Source organism: Myripristis murdjan, chromosome 5 (genome assembly GCF_902150065.1).
Source record: "Myripristis murdjan chromosome 5, fMyrMur1.1, whole genome shotgun sequence".
Taxonomy (NCBI): domain Eukaryota; kingdom Metazoa; phylum Chordata; class Actinopteri; order Holocentriformes; family Holocentridae; genus Myripristis; species Myripristis murdjan.
This window is the reverse complement of record NC_043984.1, coordinates 38,333,188-38,350,687: the sequence shown is the minus strand read 5'-3', so window position 1 is coordinate 38,350,687 and position 17,500 is coordinate 38,333,188. Positions and strand designations below refer to the sequence as shown.

The window sequence follows — 17,500 nt, the reverse complement described above, 5'->3', positions numbered from 1 at the left end:
CACACACACACACACACACATCCACACACACACACACACACACACACACACACACACACACACCACACACTGCACACACACACCACATACTGCACACACACACACACATCCACACACACACACACACAGACACACCACATACTGCACACACACACACACACACACACACACACACACACACACACACACACACACACACACACACTGCACACACACACCACATACTGCACACACACAGGACTATTATCCCCATGTCAACATAGACATAACACCACACATTAATTCTATATTTTGCTTTTACAGTATATAATCCCCTGTGTGTGTGCGCGTGTGTGCGTGTGTGTGTGTGTGTGTGTGTGTGTGTGTTGTGCACCAGGTGTGTGTGTAAAGATGGATATGAAGGTGATGGACACTCCTGCTCTCCCATCAACCCCTGCCTGAAGAGCGAGCGAGGAGGCTGCCACACCAACGTGAGGCTGTGTGTGTGTGTGTGTGTGTGTGTGTGTGTGTGTGTGTGTGTGTGTGTGTGTGTGTGTGTGTGTCTGTCTGCATGTGTGTGTGCACGTAGTGTGTTGATGTTTACAATGAGAACCAGATCTGTCAGATTAAGTAATTCCTTCATCTAACTCTCTCTCTCTGTCTCTCTCTCTGTCTCTGTCTCTCTCTCTGTCTGTCTGTCTCTCCCTGCAGGCGGAGTGTGTGTATGTTGCCCCCGGTAACGTGTCGTGTGTGTGTGTTGAGGGCTGGACAGGTGATGGCAGAGTGTGTGTGGAGATCAATAACTGTCAGCTGGCCGGCCGAGGAGGCTGCAGCTTCAACGCCGCCTGCATCCACGTGGGACCGGGACAGGTCGCCTAGCAACCACTAATTAACCACTAATTAACCACTAATTAACCACTAATTAACCAGTTATTAACCAGTAATACCAGTTATTAAGCAGTTATTAACAGTTATTTATTACTATTATTATTATTTATTATTTTATTACTGTCTGTCTGTCTCTCTGTTTGCCTGCCTGTCTGTCTGTCTCTCTGTCTGCCTGTCTCTCTGCCTGTCTGTCTGCCTGTCTCTCTGCCTATAGAATGAGTGTCAGTGTAAACAAGGTTACATGGGAAATGGATACATCTGTGACCTCATCAACCCGTGTCTGAAGAACAATGGAGGCTGCCACACGCTGGTACACACACGCACACACGCACACACACACACACACACACACTTTGAGGTTTGAGCAACAGATCTGCACCGGGCGGCAGGCCTGACTCTCAGCGCCCTCTAGTGGTCAGACATCACTCAGTGCAGCTTCAAGGCCTTTGCGTGTGCAGAGGCTTTGTGCCGGTCCCGTTCCCACAGCGACTCCGACTCTTTGGTCTGTCGTCAGAGCTCTCAGAACAGCTTTGATGCTCTGGCTCTTTTCTCAGAGAGCTTCATAAACTGAAGGAACAGGGCGACGGCAAAGAGTGGAAAAATAAAACCCATCAGACTCAGCGTGCAAGGTTTCTGTGCCAAATGTTTCTTATCGATGATGGATTTTAAAAAATACAGACTCAGTGTGCAAAGACCTTTAGTCATAATACAGGACAGAGAGTAGCCCAGCAGAGTTCTCAGCTCTTCTGGCATTTCTTCCTTATATTCCTTATTAGTGCATATCAAATCAGATAATGTGTGATATGCATGTGTAAACAGAATAATTCAGAGAACTTGTAATTGACTTTTTTTCTTGTCTTTATGTGTGTAATCAACTTGTGAATTTTTATAGTGATATCTGACAGTCAAATGTGTGTTAAAAGGCTGTTTTTTGGTATTATATGGTCATATAGAGGTGATTTTCAAAACTTTCCACCAATGGGATTCCTCAGGACTTTCCCCCCTCATCAGGACAAACTGAGGATAGATCAGCTGAGTTTGCACTTTGTCCTGGGTCGACCCCAATTCTGCCCTAAAATGACCGAACTATAAAGCAACATGAACGTCACAGCCGGGCGTCTGATCTGTCGAGAGACCAGACACACTGTGTTCTCAGTGTGTGTGTGTGTGTGTGTGTGTGTGTGTGTGTGTGTGTGTGTGTGTCCAGGCGACGTGTGAGCTGCAGGACGCTGGAGTTCACACCTGTACCTGTCCTGACGGCTACGGCGGAGACGGGACCGTCTGCTACTCGTCACTGCTGGAGGTATGACGTGGAACCAGAGGATGGAGACCATCATTTTCCTGTAGTCGAATTTACGGTTCTCAAAAGTGAGGCGCAGGGACCCCCCGGGGTCCAGCAGGGTCTTCCTGTGGGTCCTCAGCAAAATAAGGAGTAGTTTAATGTCAGTGTAATGTAAATGCTTGTTAAGGTCCCTGAGGGCAGAGTCACTTCATGGGCATGAAGCAGTTTGAAGACCCCTGAGCTGATATTCACATCCAAGTCCTGAAGGAACTCTGACATCAACATTAACATGGAGGTTCTCAACCTTTTTCAGTAACATTCCTCCTTTGAAAACAATTTTCAGCCCCCTGACCAGTGCCAAAAATCAGAGTCTGGAACAATAGCATGACCCTGAGGATTTCTGGTCCAACATAAAATGTGGTTTATCAAACTTACATTTACCCTTTATTATTGAACTTGTTATGGAGAGGCAAATTATTTTAGCAATTAGCAATGGCTCTTATTTTTTATATTAAGACTTTAAAAAATATCTCACGTACCCCCTGCAGTACTCCAGTGTACCCCTAGGAGGACATGAACCCCCACCTGAGAACCAAAGATTTAACATACTGGAGATGCTGTGTTAATTAGGATGTTTTTTAACTGATAACAATGTATTGGTGTGTGTGTGTGTGTGTGTGTGTGTGTGTGTGTGTGTGTGTGTGTGTGTGTGTGTGTGTGTGTGTGTGTGTGTGTGTGTGTGCAGGAGCTGGACATGAACCCAAAGATGTACAGTTTCAATCAGCTGATCCAGGTGTGTGCAGACCAGACGGACTCGTGTCTTGCGGATGTTGAGTTTAGCTAAAAACGCAAAAGCCAATCAGCTTCCAAACGTCTTAAGAGGAACAGGAAGTGGGCTGATGGTAACGAGCCTGAGTGGACGGAAGAGGAGGCGGAGCTTCACACTGTTGAGAAGATGTGCAGGATCCTAAAGTTTTCCTAAAGTCCAGTTTTCTGTGAACAAAAACTGCAAAAAAAAACAACAACAAAGAATTGATTTCCTGCATCGTCTCGGATCTTTTGGTTCTAGTAAACAAATTCTGCTCTTATTTATTTCTTCTTTAATCCTTTACATCATCTTCATCATCCTCATCATGACTCATGATGACTGTTTGGAGTTATTTGGTTGATAATTATCGTTTCAGCTTTGTGTCGACCTGAAGGAGAGAAATCAGTTCATTAACTGACTGAGCAAATCATACCAAAGGTTAAATTCAGGCATCACTGCTTACTAACGGTTATTAAACATTAATTATTAGGTTACTGAAACAAAAAAAAATCGAAGTGTTACCATGGCAACACAAGAACTATAGTAGTCACCTGTGTGTGTGTGTGTGTGTGTGTGTGTGTGTGTGTGTGTGATCAGAGATACAGCGGCTCAGCTGAGGACCTGAGTGGGAACGTCACGGTGTTGGTTCCATCCAGAGATGCTCTGAAGAACCAGAGCTCGGCTCAGCAGATGTTCTGGGGCCGCCGCCACCGCCTGCCTCTCTTCCTGCGGTCAGTCGATGATGTCATGAGTAACTGTGATGATGTCATGAGACGCACTGCTGACCCCGCCCCAGAAACATTTCATCAGAAAACTTTCCTAAAATGACACACGCCCACTGGGGACATTAGATCATTCTGTCAGGAAACATCATCCGCCATTTTGTGCCTGTTTATCTTCCTGGTTGCAGAGCCCACTTCCTGTCGGGGATCTACTCTGTAGAGGACCTGGACGGCCTGGTGGGGGTCAGCCTTCCCACCCTGAACAGCCCCACCCACTGGGAGATCAGCAACAGCAGCGGGGTGGGTGCTCGCCCCAGGGCGCCCCCTGGTGGCTCACATCCACACCCTCACACTGCAGGAGCTGAATCAACGTCAGGTCACGTCAGGTCACGTCAGGTCACGTCATCAGGTCACATCATCAGGTCACGTCAGGTCACATCATCAGGTCACATCATCAGGTCACGTCAGGTCACATCATCAGGTCACATCAGGTCACATCATCAGGTCACATCATCAGGTCACGTCAGGTCACATCATCAGGTCACATCATCAGGTCACGTCAGGTCACATCATCAGGTCACATCATCAGGTCACGTCATCAGGTCACGTCATCAGGTCACGTCAGGTCACGTCATCAGGTCACGTCAGGTCACATCATCAGGTCACATCATCAGGTCACGTCAGGTCACATCATCAGGTCACATCATCAGGTCACGTCAGGTCACATCATCAGGTCATGTCAGGTCACATCATCGGGTCACATCATCAGGTCACGTCAGGTCACAGCAGGTCACATCAGGTCACATCATCAGGTCACGTCAGGTCACATCATCAGGTCATGTCAGGTCACATCAGGTCACGTCAGGTCATATCATCAGGTCACATCATCAGGTCACATCATCAGGTCACGTCAGGTCACATCAGGTCACGTCAGGTCACACCATCAGGTCACGTCAGGTCACATCATCGGGTCACATCATCAGGTCACATCAGGTCACAGCAGGTCACATCAGGTCACATCATCAGGTCACGTCAGGTCACATCATCAGGTCACATCATCAGGTCATGTCACATCACATCAGGTCATGTCAGGTCACGTCATCAGGTCACATCATCAGGTCACATCAGGTCACATCATCAGGTCACGTCAGGTCACATCATCAGGTCACGTCAGGTCACAGCAGGTCACATCAGGTCACATCATCGGGTCAGGTCAGGTCACATCATCAGGTCATGTCAGGTCCTTCATCAGGTCATGCCAGGTCCGTCATCAGGTCACATCATCAGGTCACGTCAGGTCACATCATCAGGTCACGTCAGGTCACATCATCAGGTCACGTCAGGTCACAGCAGGTCACATCAGGTCACATCATCAGGTCACATCATCAGGTCACGTCAGGTCACATCATCAGGTCACATCATCAGGTCACGTCAGGTCACATCATCAGGTCACATCAGGTCACATCATCAGGTCATGTCAGGTCACGTCATCAGGTCATGTCAGGTCACGTCATCAGGTCACATCATCAGGTCACATCAGGTCACATCATCAGGTCACATCAGGTCACATCAGGTCACGTCATCAGGTCACGTCATCAGGTCACGTCAGGTCACATCATCAGGTCACATCAGGACACATCAGGTCACATCATCAGGTCACAGCAGGTCACATCATCAGGTCACAGCAGGTCACAGCAGGTCACAGCCAAAACAGGGCAGTTTGGTGATGTGTGGCTCCATGTTTTGGTGAAGGAAACGATGATGAGGGGACAAATTTGTGGTGATTGAAGAAATGCCAGGTCTTGCAGGATTCATGGGCGTAGGTGACATATTAATTTCTTTGATCGTGACATGATGACATCCTGGTGGGACAGGATTCCTTGCAGACACTCTGGCGTTTCCTACAGACAAACAAACCAACAGGCTGTGATGCAGATGCTGTCTGTCTCCTTCCAGATGATCCACATCGGAAACGCCACCATCCTCACCCCCAACCTGCCCGCCATCAACGGATACATCCACATCGTCGACAAGGTAACGCCCTGCTGACATCACAGCGACGCCTTCAGGAACAGCCAGGTGTTTGAGTCAGCTGACAGGAAGCAGGCCTCATATTTAACATTTTTATTGACAGGTCAAATCAAATTTATGACTTGTTTTGCTAAAAAAAAAAAAAAGTAGCGTAAGCAAAGTGAAAGGGCTCTGATCTCAGCTCTGTCAAGACCTTTTAGGCCTTGAAAGTAAAAAAAAACATTTTAATTTTTTGTTTTTTTAGTTAATTGGTTTATTTGTATTGGACACATACAGAGAGCACCTGTCACTTGACAGGTGGGAGGTCAAAGGTCAACAGCAGCAGCCAAATAGAAAAATCATCTGGAAGCTGAAGATTAATTTGAGCCACAGCTCAGCTCTGAGTGTCGAGTTGTAATAAACCCTGAGTTTATTTATTCAGAGTGAATAAGGGTCAGAACGTTATGATGGGAGTGTATGAAGCCACTCCCACGTTCAGGTATGTCTCATGAATTGTTGCAGCAAATTTATGTTGATGCCCTTTGTTACACAGATTTGGTGCACAGGAACATTTATACAGGGTGACACAAAAAAACTTTATAACAATCCAATAAAACCAAGAGTGATGGAAGAAAAATATTTTATTCATAGTAATTGAAACCTTAAAACATGCCATTTAAGAAACAATGATGGAATATTCATTTTTTTAAAAATGTGCTGCCACATGCTCATGTCTGCCAGTACGCACTTCAGAGATTCCCGTTTTTTTGGGTCACCCTGTATTTCGCTCATTCACATTCTGAGCTTAATCAAAAATGAAGGAAATGAATTATAGTGAATAATAATAAAAAATAAACTTGTAGTAACTTAAATTTAATTTTGTTAACTCATAGTGAGCAAAGCTCTGTAACTTAAACTGGAATTAAGTTTGGAGTCAGAGGAACAAACACAGGAGCTGAGCTAACATGTTACTATTTGTTTGTTTGTTTGTTTGTTTGTTTGTTTGTTTGGTGGGTGTGGTCAGATCATGGCCCCGCCCCTCTCAGACCTCCCTCCTGACCCCCCCACCCTGATGGGCTTCCTGAACTCCTCGTCCAACTTCACCCTGTTCAGACAGTATGCGCTGGTGAGACCACCTGTGTGTGTGTGTGTGTGTGAGTGTGTGTGTGTGTGTGTGTGTGTCATCTAATTTATTTGTTTTCAGATCAGTGTGTGTTCTTCATTTGCATCTTCAAAAGAAGCTCAGACATTAAAATGTCAGGAAAGACTGTAGTGGCCTGACATTATAACAGTTTCTGAAGTTGATCAGGTTTATTGATCTCAGTGTCTCTGACTTTTATAGTTTGATGTTTGTCGGTCTGTGACTCCTGAACAGAAACAGGAGTGTAAACACACACACACACACACACACACACACACACACACACACACACACACACACACACACACACCGTGTTGAGTTTGAGCTGCTGTCCTCTGGGGGGCGCTACAGAGTTTAAAGGACTGTGTAAAAATCCAACAAGCCACTGAGATCCTGAGCTGCACGGATGCTTGAAATTTCCAAGGCTGTTTGGGTCCCTGAAGTAACCGTGTGCTGATGTTCTGTTTTTTTTTTTTTTTTTTTTTTTTACTTTTTTGTCTGTTGTGTTTTATCTTATTTTATTTTATTTTATTTTAATTTATCAGTTCATATTTTTATCTTATCTGCTGCTTTTATGTTTTGTGTTTTGACTTCATTTCATGTCGTTTTCGTTTGATGTTTCATTTTTTTTCTAACTTCTTAACAAACTGTGTGTGTGTGTGTGTATGTGTGTGTGTGTGTGTGTGTGTGTGTGTGTGTGTGTGTGTGTGTGTGTGTGTATGTGTGTGTGTGTGTGTGTGTGTGTGTGTGTGTGTGTGTGTGTATGTGTGTGTGTGTGTGTGTGTGTGTGTATGTGTGTGTGTGTGTGTGTGTGTGTGTGTGTGTGTGTGTGTTCTCCCAGATGTACAACCTGTCAGAGGAGCTGAATAAGTTTGATTTCACCGTCCTGCTGCCGACAGACGAGGCCATCAGGCAGCACCTGGCAGAGACTAACTCCACCCACCTGGTAGGCCCCACCCACACACACACACACACACACACAGACACACACACACACACACACACACACACACACACACAGGTTTCTTTGGTTCTGATGTGTTTCAGTTCAGCTAACAGCCTGGACAGTATTTATTTATTTTATTTTTTTCAATTTTATTTTTTATTTTTTATTTATTTATTTATACTTCTATCTGTCTGTCTCTCTGTCTGTCTCTCTCCCTGCCTGTCTCTCTCCCTGCCTGTCTCTCTCTCTCTCTCTGCCTGTCTGTCTGTCTCTCTCCCTGCCTGTCTCTCTCTCTCTCTCTGTCTCTCTCTCTGTCTCTCTCTCTGCCTGTCTGTCTGTCTGTCTCTCTCTCTCTGCCTGTCTGTCTGCCTAGGACTCTGATGTGTTTAAGTACCACGTTCTCCCTGGGGTTCTCCTGTTCCCTGGCCGTGTGTCTGATGGAACCCTGCAGAGCACCCAGCTGGGCGACGACTTCCAGGTGCAGTTCCACCTGAACAGCAACAACCAGGTGAGCTGATTGGTGGTTGATTGGTTGGTCGGTTGGCTGATTCATTGATTGATTGATTGGTTGATTGGTTGATTGATTTATTGGTTGGTTGGCTGATTGATTGATTGATTGATTGACTGGTTGATTGGCTGGTTGGTTGATTGATTGGTTGGCTGAATGGCTGATTGGTGATCGGTTGGCTGATTGGTTGATTGGTTGATTGGCTGATTGATTGATTAGCATGCTAATCAGGTGTGTGTCTCCAGACGGCGGTGAACGACGTTCCTCTGGACGGCGTCTTCGTGGAGACGGTGGACAGCGTCGTCATGGTTCTGCCTCGGGTTCTCAAAGTGCGCAAGAACCGCTGCAGTCAGCTGATCACCCTGCAGGTCAACGTACGCACGGGGGGCGGGGCTACAGACATCACCATCACCATCATCACCATCATCATCATCATCATCATACTCATACTCATACTTATCATAGTCCTGTGTGTGTGTGTGTGTGTGTGTGTGTGTGTGTGTGTGTGTGCAGGGACGGTGCACAGACTGTGACGGGGCGCCTCGCTGCTTCTTCCCCTACAAACCAGTAAGACACGCAGACAGACAGGCTCAAAGCTGATTGGTCAGCAGCTGTCGTGCTGTGACCTCATCACCTGACCCCGCCTCCAGACGTCCTACTGCTCCGTGCCGCAGGCTAACGTTAGCCAGCTAGCTGCTAATGTTACCAGGCTAGCTGCTGTGTGTTGTGGGCTAACGTTAGAAAACTGGCTGCTATATGCTGTGGGCTAACGTTAGCAAGCCAATAAGCAAGCTCCTGTTGTGTTTTTACTGCGTCTCTCCTGTGTTTCTACTTCCTTTACTGTGTTTCTGCTGTGTCGTTGTGCAGATCAGGAGTCAGTTTCCCGCCAACATGCGCTCCAACTGTAAATTCAGGAAGCGAGTCGGACTCAGGAGGAGATCAGTGCCGGGCTGCACCATCAAATGTCTCCGCGTTACCACGGTAACGGCTACCATCACAACCACAACTACCACCTGCTGTCCCTGTTGTTTCTGTGGTTCCTGTGTTGGTCCCGGCGGTGCAGGAGCCCCGGCTGCTGTCATAATGTGTGACATGCACAGTACAGGCCAAAAGTTTGGACACACCTTCTCATTCACTGCGTTTTTCTTTATTTTCATGACTATTTACATTGTAGATTCTCACTGAAGGAATCAAAACTATGAATGAACACATGTGGAGTTATGTACTTAACAAAAAAAGGTGAAATAACTGAAAACATGTTTTATATTCTAGTTTCTTCAAAATAGCCACCCTTTGCTCTGATTACTGCTTTGCACACTCTTGGCATTCTCTCCATGAGCTTCAAGAGGTAGTCACCTGAAATGGTTTTCACTTCACAGGTGTGCCTTATCAGGGTTAATTAGTGGAATTTCTTGCTTTATCAATGGGGTTGGGACCATCAGTTGTGTTGTGCAGAAGTCAGGTTACTACACAGCCGACAGCCCTATTGGACAACTGTTAAAATTCATATTATGGCAAGAACCAATCAGCTAACTAAAGAAAAACCAGTGGCCATCATTACTTTAAGAAATGAAGGTCAGTCAGTCCGGAAAATTGCAAAAACTTTAAATGTGTCCCCAAGTGGAGTCGCAAAAACCATCAAGCGCTACAACGAAACTGGCACACATGAGGACCGACCCAGGAAAGGAAGACCAAGAGTCACCTCTGCTTCTGAGGACAAGTTCATCCGAGTCACCAGCCTCAGAAATCGCAAGTTAACAGCAGCTCAGATCAGAGAGCAGATAAATGCCACACAGAGTTCTAGCAGCAGACCCATCTCTAGAACAACTGTTAAGAGGAGACTGAGCCAATCAGGCCTTCATGGTCAAATAGCTGCTAGGAAACCACTGCTAAGGAGAGGCAACAAGCAGAAGAGATTTGTTTGGGCCAAGAAACACAAGGAATGGACATTAGACCAGTGGAAATCTGTGCTTTGGTCTGATGAGTCCAAATTTGAGATCTTTGGTTCCAACCGCCGTGTCTTTGTGAGACGCAGAAAAGGTGAACGGATGGATTCCACATGCCTGGTTCCCACTGTGAAGCATGGAGGAGGAGGTGTGATGGTGTGGGGGTGTTTTGCTGGTGACACTGTTGGGGATTTATTCAAAATTGAAGGCACACTGAACCAGCATGGCTACCACAGCATCCTGCAGCGACATGCCATCCCATCCGGTTTGCGTTTAGTTGGACCATCATTTATTTTTCAACAGGACAATGAGCCCAAACACACCTCCAGGCTGTGTAAGGGCTATTTGACCAAGAAGGAGAGTGATGGAGTGCTGCGGCAGATGACCTGGCCTCCACAGTCACCGGACCTGAACCCAATCCAGATGGTTTGGGGTGAGCTGGACCGCAGAGTGAAGGCAAAGGGGCCAACAAGTGCTAAACACCTCTGGGAACTCCTTCAAGACTGTTGGAAAACCATTTGAGGTGACTACCTCTTGAAGCTCATGGAGAGAATGCCAAGAGTGTGCAAAGCAGTAATCAGAGCAAAGGGTGGCTATTTTGAAGAAACTAGAATATAAAACATGTTTTCAGTTATTTCACCTTTTTTTGTTAAGTACATAACTCCACATGTGTTCATTCATAGTTTTGATTCCTTCAGTGAGAATCTACAATGTAAATAGTCATGAAAATAAAGAAAACGCATTGAATGAGAAGGTGTGTCCAAACTTTTGGCCTGTACTGTACATACATTCACACATTCATAAATACACATAACACATACACAACAAGAGACAAACAGATAATCACCAACAACTGAGTTAAAAATGTTAAAATAGTAAAAAAAAAAAAAAAAAAAAAAAAAAAAAAAAGAGCTAAACATCTGAGCACTAATGTTGTTAAGATGTTGTGTGTAGTGCAGAATAATAAATGATAAAGTCCATGTGAAAGTGCCCGGTGCCGGTGTGGGGGTCCAGGGGGGAGGAGCCCCTGCCCTCAGCTGAGGGATCGTCCTGTCCTGCAGCTGCTGGACGTCCTGAAGCGTTCGGTCCGTGAGCGAGGTGAGGCGAGCCGCCCACTGCGCCTGCTGCTCCGCCCCACGAGGATGGGATGGGGGGGGTGGGTGGCATCGTCCATGATGGCCAGCAGCTTGTTCTGCATCTGCCCGTCCACCGCAGTCTCCAGACGGTCCAGGCTCCCCCCCCCCCCAGCTCCCCCCCAGCTCCTCCCCCCAGCTCGTCCAGCTGCCCGGCGTCCCTCTCGGTGCTGCCGCCCCAGCAGACCGCAGCGTCGGGCGGCGCGCTCGCCACCACAGAGCGGCGGAGCATGAGCAGCATCTCCCCACACACACCAACATCAGAGCTGAGGCTCCGCCCCTCCGTCTGCAGCGCCTGCAGCGACGCCGTCTGGCTCAGGAACATGTGGCTGCTCTTCCCTCATTTACAGCCAATCCAAATCAGCCCTGACAAATCAGCCAATCCAAATCAGCCCTGAGAAAAAAGCCAATCCAAATCAGCCCTGAGAAATCAGCCAATCCAAATCAGCCCTGAGAAATTAGCCAATACAAATCAAGGATTCAAGGATTCAAGGATTCAAGGAACTTTATTGTCATACCAGTTCACACTTACATGCTAGTGGTACGAAATCAGCCCTGAGAAATCAGCCAATCCAAATCAGCCCTGACAAATCAGCCAATCCAAATCAGCCCTGAGAAAAAAGCCAATCCAAATCAGCCCTGAGAAATCAGCCAATCCAAATCAGCCCTGAGAAATTAGCCAATACAAATCAAGGATTCAAGGATTCAAGGATTCAAGGAACTTTATTGTCATACCAGTTCACACTTACATGCTAGTGGTACGAAATCAGCCCTGATAAATCAGCCAATCCAAATCAGCCCTGACGAATCAGCCAATCCAAATCAGCCCTGACGAATCAGCCAATCCAAATCAGCCCTGACGAATCAGCGAGTCCGTCCTCCAAAACCAGACAGAAGATGAAAACGTCTTCCCACAGAGACCAGTGACGATAATAATAATAATAATAATAATAATAATAATGATAATAATAATGATAATAATAATGATAATGACAACAACAGTAATAAAGGTGATACTGACTGTGTGTGTGTGTGTGTGTGTGTGTGTGTGTGTGTGTGTGTGTGCTGCAGGATCACGCGTGCTGTCCTGGGTTTTATGGTCACGAGTGTTTCAAATGCCCGGGAGACGTCGGCAGCTGGTGCTCTAATCACGGCGAGTGTCAGGACGGTAACCACGGCAACGGGGAGTGCCGCTGCTACGAGGGTTTCCATGGCACCGCGTGTGAGGACTGTGAGCCGGGACGCTACGGACTCAACTGCTCCAGCAGTGAGGAACACACACACACACACACACACACACGCACACACACTCACACACAGACACACACACACACTCACACACACACACTCAGTGAGCTGTGCCGGGCTCGTCGGGGAGCGAGGGTTATGAAAGCTCTGACTGACACACACACATCGTTAACGCTCATTAACACACAGAGCCGCAGTGTGTGTGTGTGTGTGTGTGTGTGTGTGTGTGAGACCGCCACGACACACAGTCTGCTTCTGCCTAACAGAGTTCTCTCAACAGGAAAACGACGTCTGTTACAGCAACAGCCTCACTCAGTTTGTGTGTGTGTGTGTGTGTGTGTGTGTGTGTGTGTGTGTGCTGCAGAGTGTGTGTGTGACCATGGGAAGTGTGAGGACGGTCTGGCAGGAAGCGGCAGGTGTTTGTGCTATAAAGGCTGGAAAGGAGCTTCCTGCTCTGTGGGTAAGACACACACACACACACACACACACACACACACACACACACACACACTGCCATGTTACAGCCACATATTTTCTGTAACCTGTTATGAAATTAAATCTGCGCAAGGGTCAGTTTAAAATCTTCTAACAGATTGTGTGTGTGTGTGTGTGTGTGTGTGTGTGTGTGTGTGTCTCAGAGGTCAAGGACGATGCGTGTGGAGGACAGTGTGATGAGAACGCCAAGTAAGTGTGTTTCCAGGTGTAACACTGACCTGTCCTGCATCAGCACACGAGCTGGTAAATCACCCAGAATGCACCGGGGCAGCAGCGGTCTCTGTAAACAAATAAACAAATAAACAAATAAACAAATAAACAAGTCAAGACAAAGGAAAAAAGAAAGGCAGAAAAAGAAAGAACAGTAAAAACCAAAGAAAACAAGGAAGTGACCTGGCTCATGACGAGGGCGGAGCTTCACCAGCTGTTACACTGAACCAGCCGCCAATCAATCACATCTGTCAATCACATCTGTCAATCACATCTGTCAATCACATCTGTCAGTCAGTTCATTGGTTTTGTCCTCCTTCAGTTGTGTAACAGGACCACAGGGATCGACTTCCACCTGTGTGTGTGTGGCGGGATATGAAGGCAACGGAACACACTGCAGAGGTACACACACACACGCACGCACGCACGCACGCACACACACACACACACACACACACACACACACACACACACACGCACATCCTGTAGACTTTGGGATGATCCAGTGTCTCACAGAAATCAACAGCTGGATCTGACTCATCAAGATTTTATCTGAAAATCAGTAATCTGTCTCTCTCTCTGTCTGTCCTCCTGTCTGTCTGTCTGTCCTCCTGTCTGTCTGTCCTCCTGTCTGTCTCTCTCTCTGTCTGTCTGTCCTCCTGTCTGTCTCTCTCTGTCTCTCTCTCTCTCCTGTCTGTCTGTCTCTCTCTCTCTCTGTCTGTCCTCCTGTCTGTCTCTCTCTCTCCCTCCTGTCTGTCTGTCCTCCTGTCTGTCTCTCCTCCTGTCTCTCTCTCTCTTCATGTCTGTCTCTCCTCCTGTCTGTCTGTCCTCCTGCCTGTCTTTCTCTCTCCTCCTGTCTGTCTGTCTGTCTGTCTCTCTCTCTGTCTGTCCTCCTGCCTGTCTCTCTCTCTCCCTCCTGTCTGTCTGTCCTCCTGCCTGTCTCTCTCTCTCTCCCTCCTGTCTCTCTCCCTCAGAGGTGGACCTGTGCAGCAGGTCTAATGGCGGCTGCTCTGATTTTGCTGTTTGTGTGAAAACGTCGGCAGGCGAGCGGAGCTGCAGCTGCAGGGAGGGCTACACCGGGGACGGGCTCGTCTGCCTGGGTGGGACCCCTGACCTCTGACCTCTGACCCCTGACCTCTGACCTCTGACCTCTGACCCCTGACCCTCTGACCTCTGACCCTCTGACCTCTGACCCCTGCTCCCTGATCTGTGACCCTTAACCCCTGTCCTCCTCGTGTGATCTCTGCTGAAGCAAAGCTGTCGTCTCCATGGTAACCAGACAGACACGTCTCGGTCGCCGACGGGGAGGTGTTTCCTCACCTGTTCGTCTGTCATTGTACAGACGGCCAATCAGTCCCAGTTGTTTTCGTTTCCATGACGGCGACAACCTTCTCCAGCCAACCAATCAGGATTAGGATAAAAAACTGTGACATCACAGGTGGACAGGTGCCAAACGCTGCCGGACGCAGAGCCTCTGCTGTGCTGCCCCCTGCAGGTGGAGGCATGCTGCACGGCTGGCCACACCCACTCAGTGATGTCACAGCAGAAGGCAAAACGCCTGCTGTGACATCACTGAGTGGGTGTGGCCAGAAACACAACATTCCCCGAAGGTTTCAACCCCTAGAGGGCAGCGCAGCAGAGGCTTACTGTGCTTTACTTTACTTTATTTTACTTTGGCTTTACTTTACTTTGACTTGACTTGACTTGACTTGACTTGACTTGACTTGACTTGACTTGACTTGACTTGACTTACTTTACTTTACTTTACTTTACCTTGACTTTATTTTACTTTATTTTACTTTGTTTTACTGTATTTGCTTGACTTACTTGAATTATTTTCTTTACTTACATACTTTAATTACTTTGCAGTATTACTTTACAGTCTTACTTGACTTGACTTGACTTGACTTACTTTGCTTTACTTTACTTTACTTTACTTTACTGACAAGTTTGACTTGACTTGACTGTTGTTTTACTTTATTTGCTTGACTTACTTTACTCATTTTCTTTACTTACATACTTTAATTACTTTGCAGTCTTACTTTACTTTGACTTGACTTTATTTTACTTTACTTACTTTGCTTTATTTTACATTGTTTTACTTTATTTACTTGACATACTTTACTGACTTTCTTTACTTACATACTTTAATTACTTTGCAGTCTTACTTTACAGTCTTAGTTTACTTTACTTTACTTTACTTTACTTTACTTGAAAGCTGTCAGTAGCGTGTCCAACAGATGTGCTGGTGGTAAAAGTGCTGTGTTTGTGTTTTGTGTTTGCAGAGGTCGACGGCTGCCTGGTGAACAACGGAGGCTGCCACCGCTCGGCACAGTGCGTCAGGACGGGCCCCAACACTGTGAGCTAGCACCTGTTAGCACAGCGTTAGCCTCTCTGTTAGCACAGCGTTAGCCTCTCTGTTAGCACAGCGTTAGCCTCTCTGTTAGCACAGCGTTAGCCTCTCTGTTAGCACAGCGTTAGCCGCTCTGTTAGCATAAACATTCATTTTATTTAGTTTTCATGTTGATGAAATGATGAAATTATTGACTGATTATTAACTGATCGGCTGTTTCCTGACTGACTGGTTTTGCAGACGGCCTGCTCGTGTCAGGAGGGTTTCTCAGGATTAGGGAGGTTCTGCCTCCCGGTGGACCCCTGCAGGACGGTCAGTGTGTGTGTGTGTGTGTGTGTGTGTGTGTGTGATGTAGCATGCTGCACATGTGCATTCCCACTGTCCTCGTTGTTTTGTTTGTTTGTTTTTTTGATGCTTGAGTGTTTTGTTTGTTTACAGCGCTTTATTACTTTACAAAATCAGTGAAAGCTGATTAGAAAATCCAGATTTTGTGATGTGCTGCTGCACCTCAGGAAAATGGAAGATCGGGGGATAAAATGAAACAATCGAGAAAATAAATGCTCCTCCAGTCCTGGCAGTTTTGTGTAGTGCCCCTTTAAATATTGGTGTGTGTGTGTGTGTGTGTGTGTGTGTGTGCAGAACCACGGCGGCTGCAGTGTGTTTGCTCGCTGTGTGTACCTGGGTCAGGGGAAGAGGACCTGCTCCTGTTACAGAGGACACATCGGCGACGGCTTCGACTGCAGGGGACACACACAATTTGTGAGTCACATGACCTCTGACCTCTGACCTCTGACCCGCCCCGCCCCCTCCCCCCCCGAGTCACCACATCTGTTTCCTCTCTTGCAGGAGGTCACACATCGATCAGACAACGCCCTCCTCAATCGCATGATGTCTGTGAGTGAAGAACACACACACACACACACACACACACACACACACACACACACACACACAGCTCAGTGACTGAAGTTCAGACCTTCAGCTTTAATTTAAGGGACTGAACAAAAATATGGCATTACAGCATTACAAATTAGGAATTACAGCCAGTAAGAGTTAGAGCTGCTGCTGGACTGGACTGCACTTTACTCACAGCTGTTTCCACTATTCTGTCCCCCCCCAGTGTATATAAATAAAGAGGACAAAAAATCAGAAACCCCTCTCAGTATAATGCAGTCCAGTAGCAGACCTGCAAACTACAACCTCAGTAATAAACACAGAATTAAAGAGACACATTCTGCACAATGTCAACACAAACTGAACATTATAAACTTTGATAAAAGGCAGAGTTTATGGCAGAGCTGCTGAGCTGAGCTGGTCAGACTGGAGCTGAGGCAGGGACACTGAGTGGATATGTATTTATATATGCATATAAATTTAAATAAATTTACTTTTACTCGTACTTTTGATAAGTAAATTTAATATCAGACTTTTACCCAAGCAGGATTCTTATGGGTAACTTCTGCTTTTACCAGAGTAATATTTCAGCAAGATATTTTTACTTTACTCAGGTATGACTTTGGGGTATTTATCACTGATCTGTGGTCAGTGAGATGGCAGCAGGTCCATCATGACAGCAGCTGCTTGTTTTTGTCTCTCAGATGTCGGACAGTCGCACGCTCTACACCTCGGGCCCGTTCACCGTCTTCGTTCCTCTGGAAGAAACCAACAACAACAACAACAACAACAACACCGTACGTACCACACACACACACACACACACCCTGTACTGCTGTAGCACTGCACTGATGATGATGATACTGCTGTGATGCTTAAACCCCTGTCTCAGTTCCTCTGGGTTCCTCAGAGGTTCCTCTCCTTCACGTTCCTCTGC

The 17,500-nt window shown here is 46.8% G+C and overlaps 1 protein-coding gene across 4 annotated transcripts in view; it reads left to right on the top strand.

Moving 5' to 3' along the window:
- stab1 (stabilin 1) overlaps window positions 1-17,500 on the top strand; it is a 72,255-nt gene that overhangs the window by 18,483 nt on the left and 36,272 nt on the right. For all 4 annotated transcript variants that reach the window (XM_030052358.1, XM_030052360.1, XM_030052359.1 and 1 more), the window contains 24 exons: window positions 377-470; window positions 691-849; window positions 1,082-1,177; window positions 2,075-2,170; window positions 2,895-2,942; window positions 3,555-3,688; window positions 3,868-3,979; window positions 5,636-5,713; window positions 6,714-6,815; window positions 7,672-7,776; window positions 8,150-8,284; window positions 8,530-8,658; window positions 8,798-8,851; window positions 9,152-9,265; window positions 12,435-12,630; window positions 12,976-13,071; window positions 13,250-13,295; window positions 13,639-13,718; window positions 14,291-14,416; window positions 15,602-15,675; window positions 15,910-15,981; window positions 16,309-16,428; window positions 16,516-16,563; window positions 17,268-17,360. In XM_030052358.1, coding sequence (XP_029908218.1) covers window positions 377-470; window positions 691-849; window positions 1,082-1,177; window positions 2,075-2,170; window positions 2,895-2,942; window positions 3,555-3,688; window positions 3,868-3,979; window positions 5,636-5,713; window positions 6,714-6,815; window positions 7,672-7,776; window positions 8,150-8,284; window positions 8,530-8,658; window positions 8,798-8,851; window positions 9,152-9,265; window positions 12,435-12,630; window positions 12,976-13,071; window positions 13,250-13,295; window positions 13,639-13,718; window positions 14,291-14,416; window positions 15,602-15,675; window positions 15,910-15,981; window positions 16,309-16,428; window positions 16,516-16,563; window positions 17,268-17,360 — 2,407 coding nt within the window. The remainder of the gene's footprint in view (window positions 1-376; window positions 471-690; window positions 850-1,081; window positions 1,178-2,074; window positions 2,171-2,894; window positions 2,943-3,554; window positions 3,689-3,867; window positions 3,980-5,635; window positions 5,714-6,713; window positions 6,816-7,671; window positions 7,777-8,149; window positions 8,285-8,529; window positions 8,659-8,797; window positions 8,852-9,151; window positions 9,266-12,434; window positions 12,631-12,975; window positions 13,072-13,249; window positions 13,296-13,638; window positions 13,719-14,290; window positions 14,417-15,601; window positions 15,676-15,909; window positions 15,982-16,308; window positions 16,429-16,515; window positions 16,564-17,267; window positions 17,361-17,500) is intronic.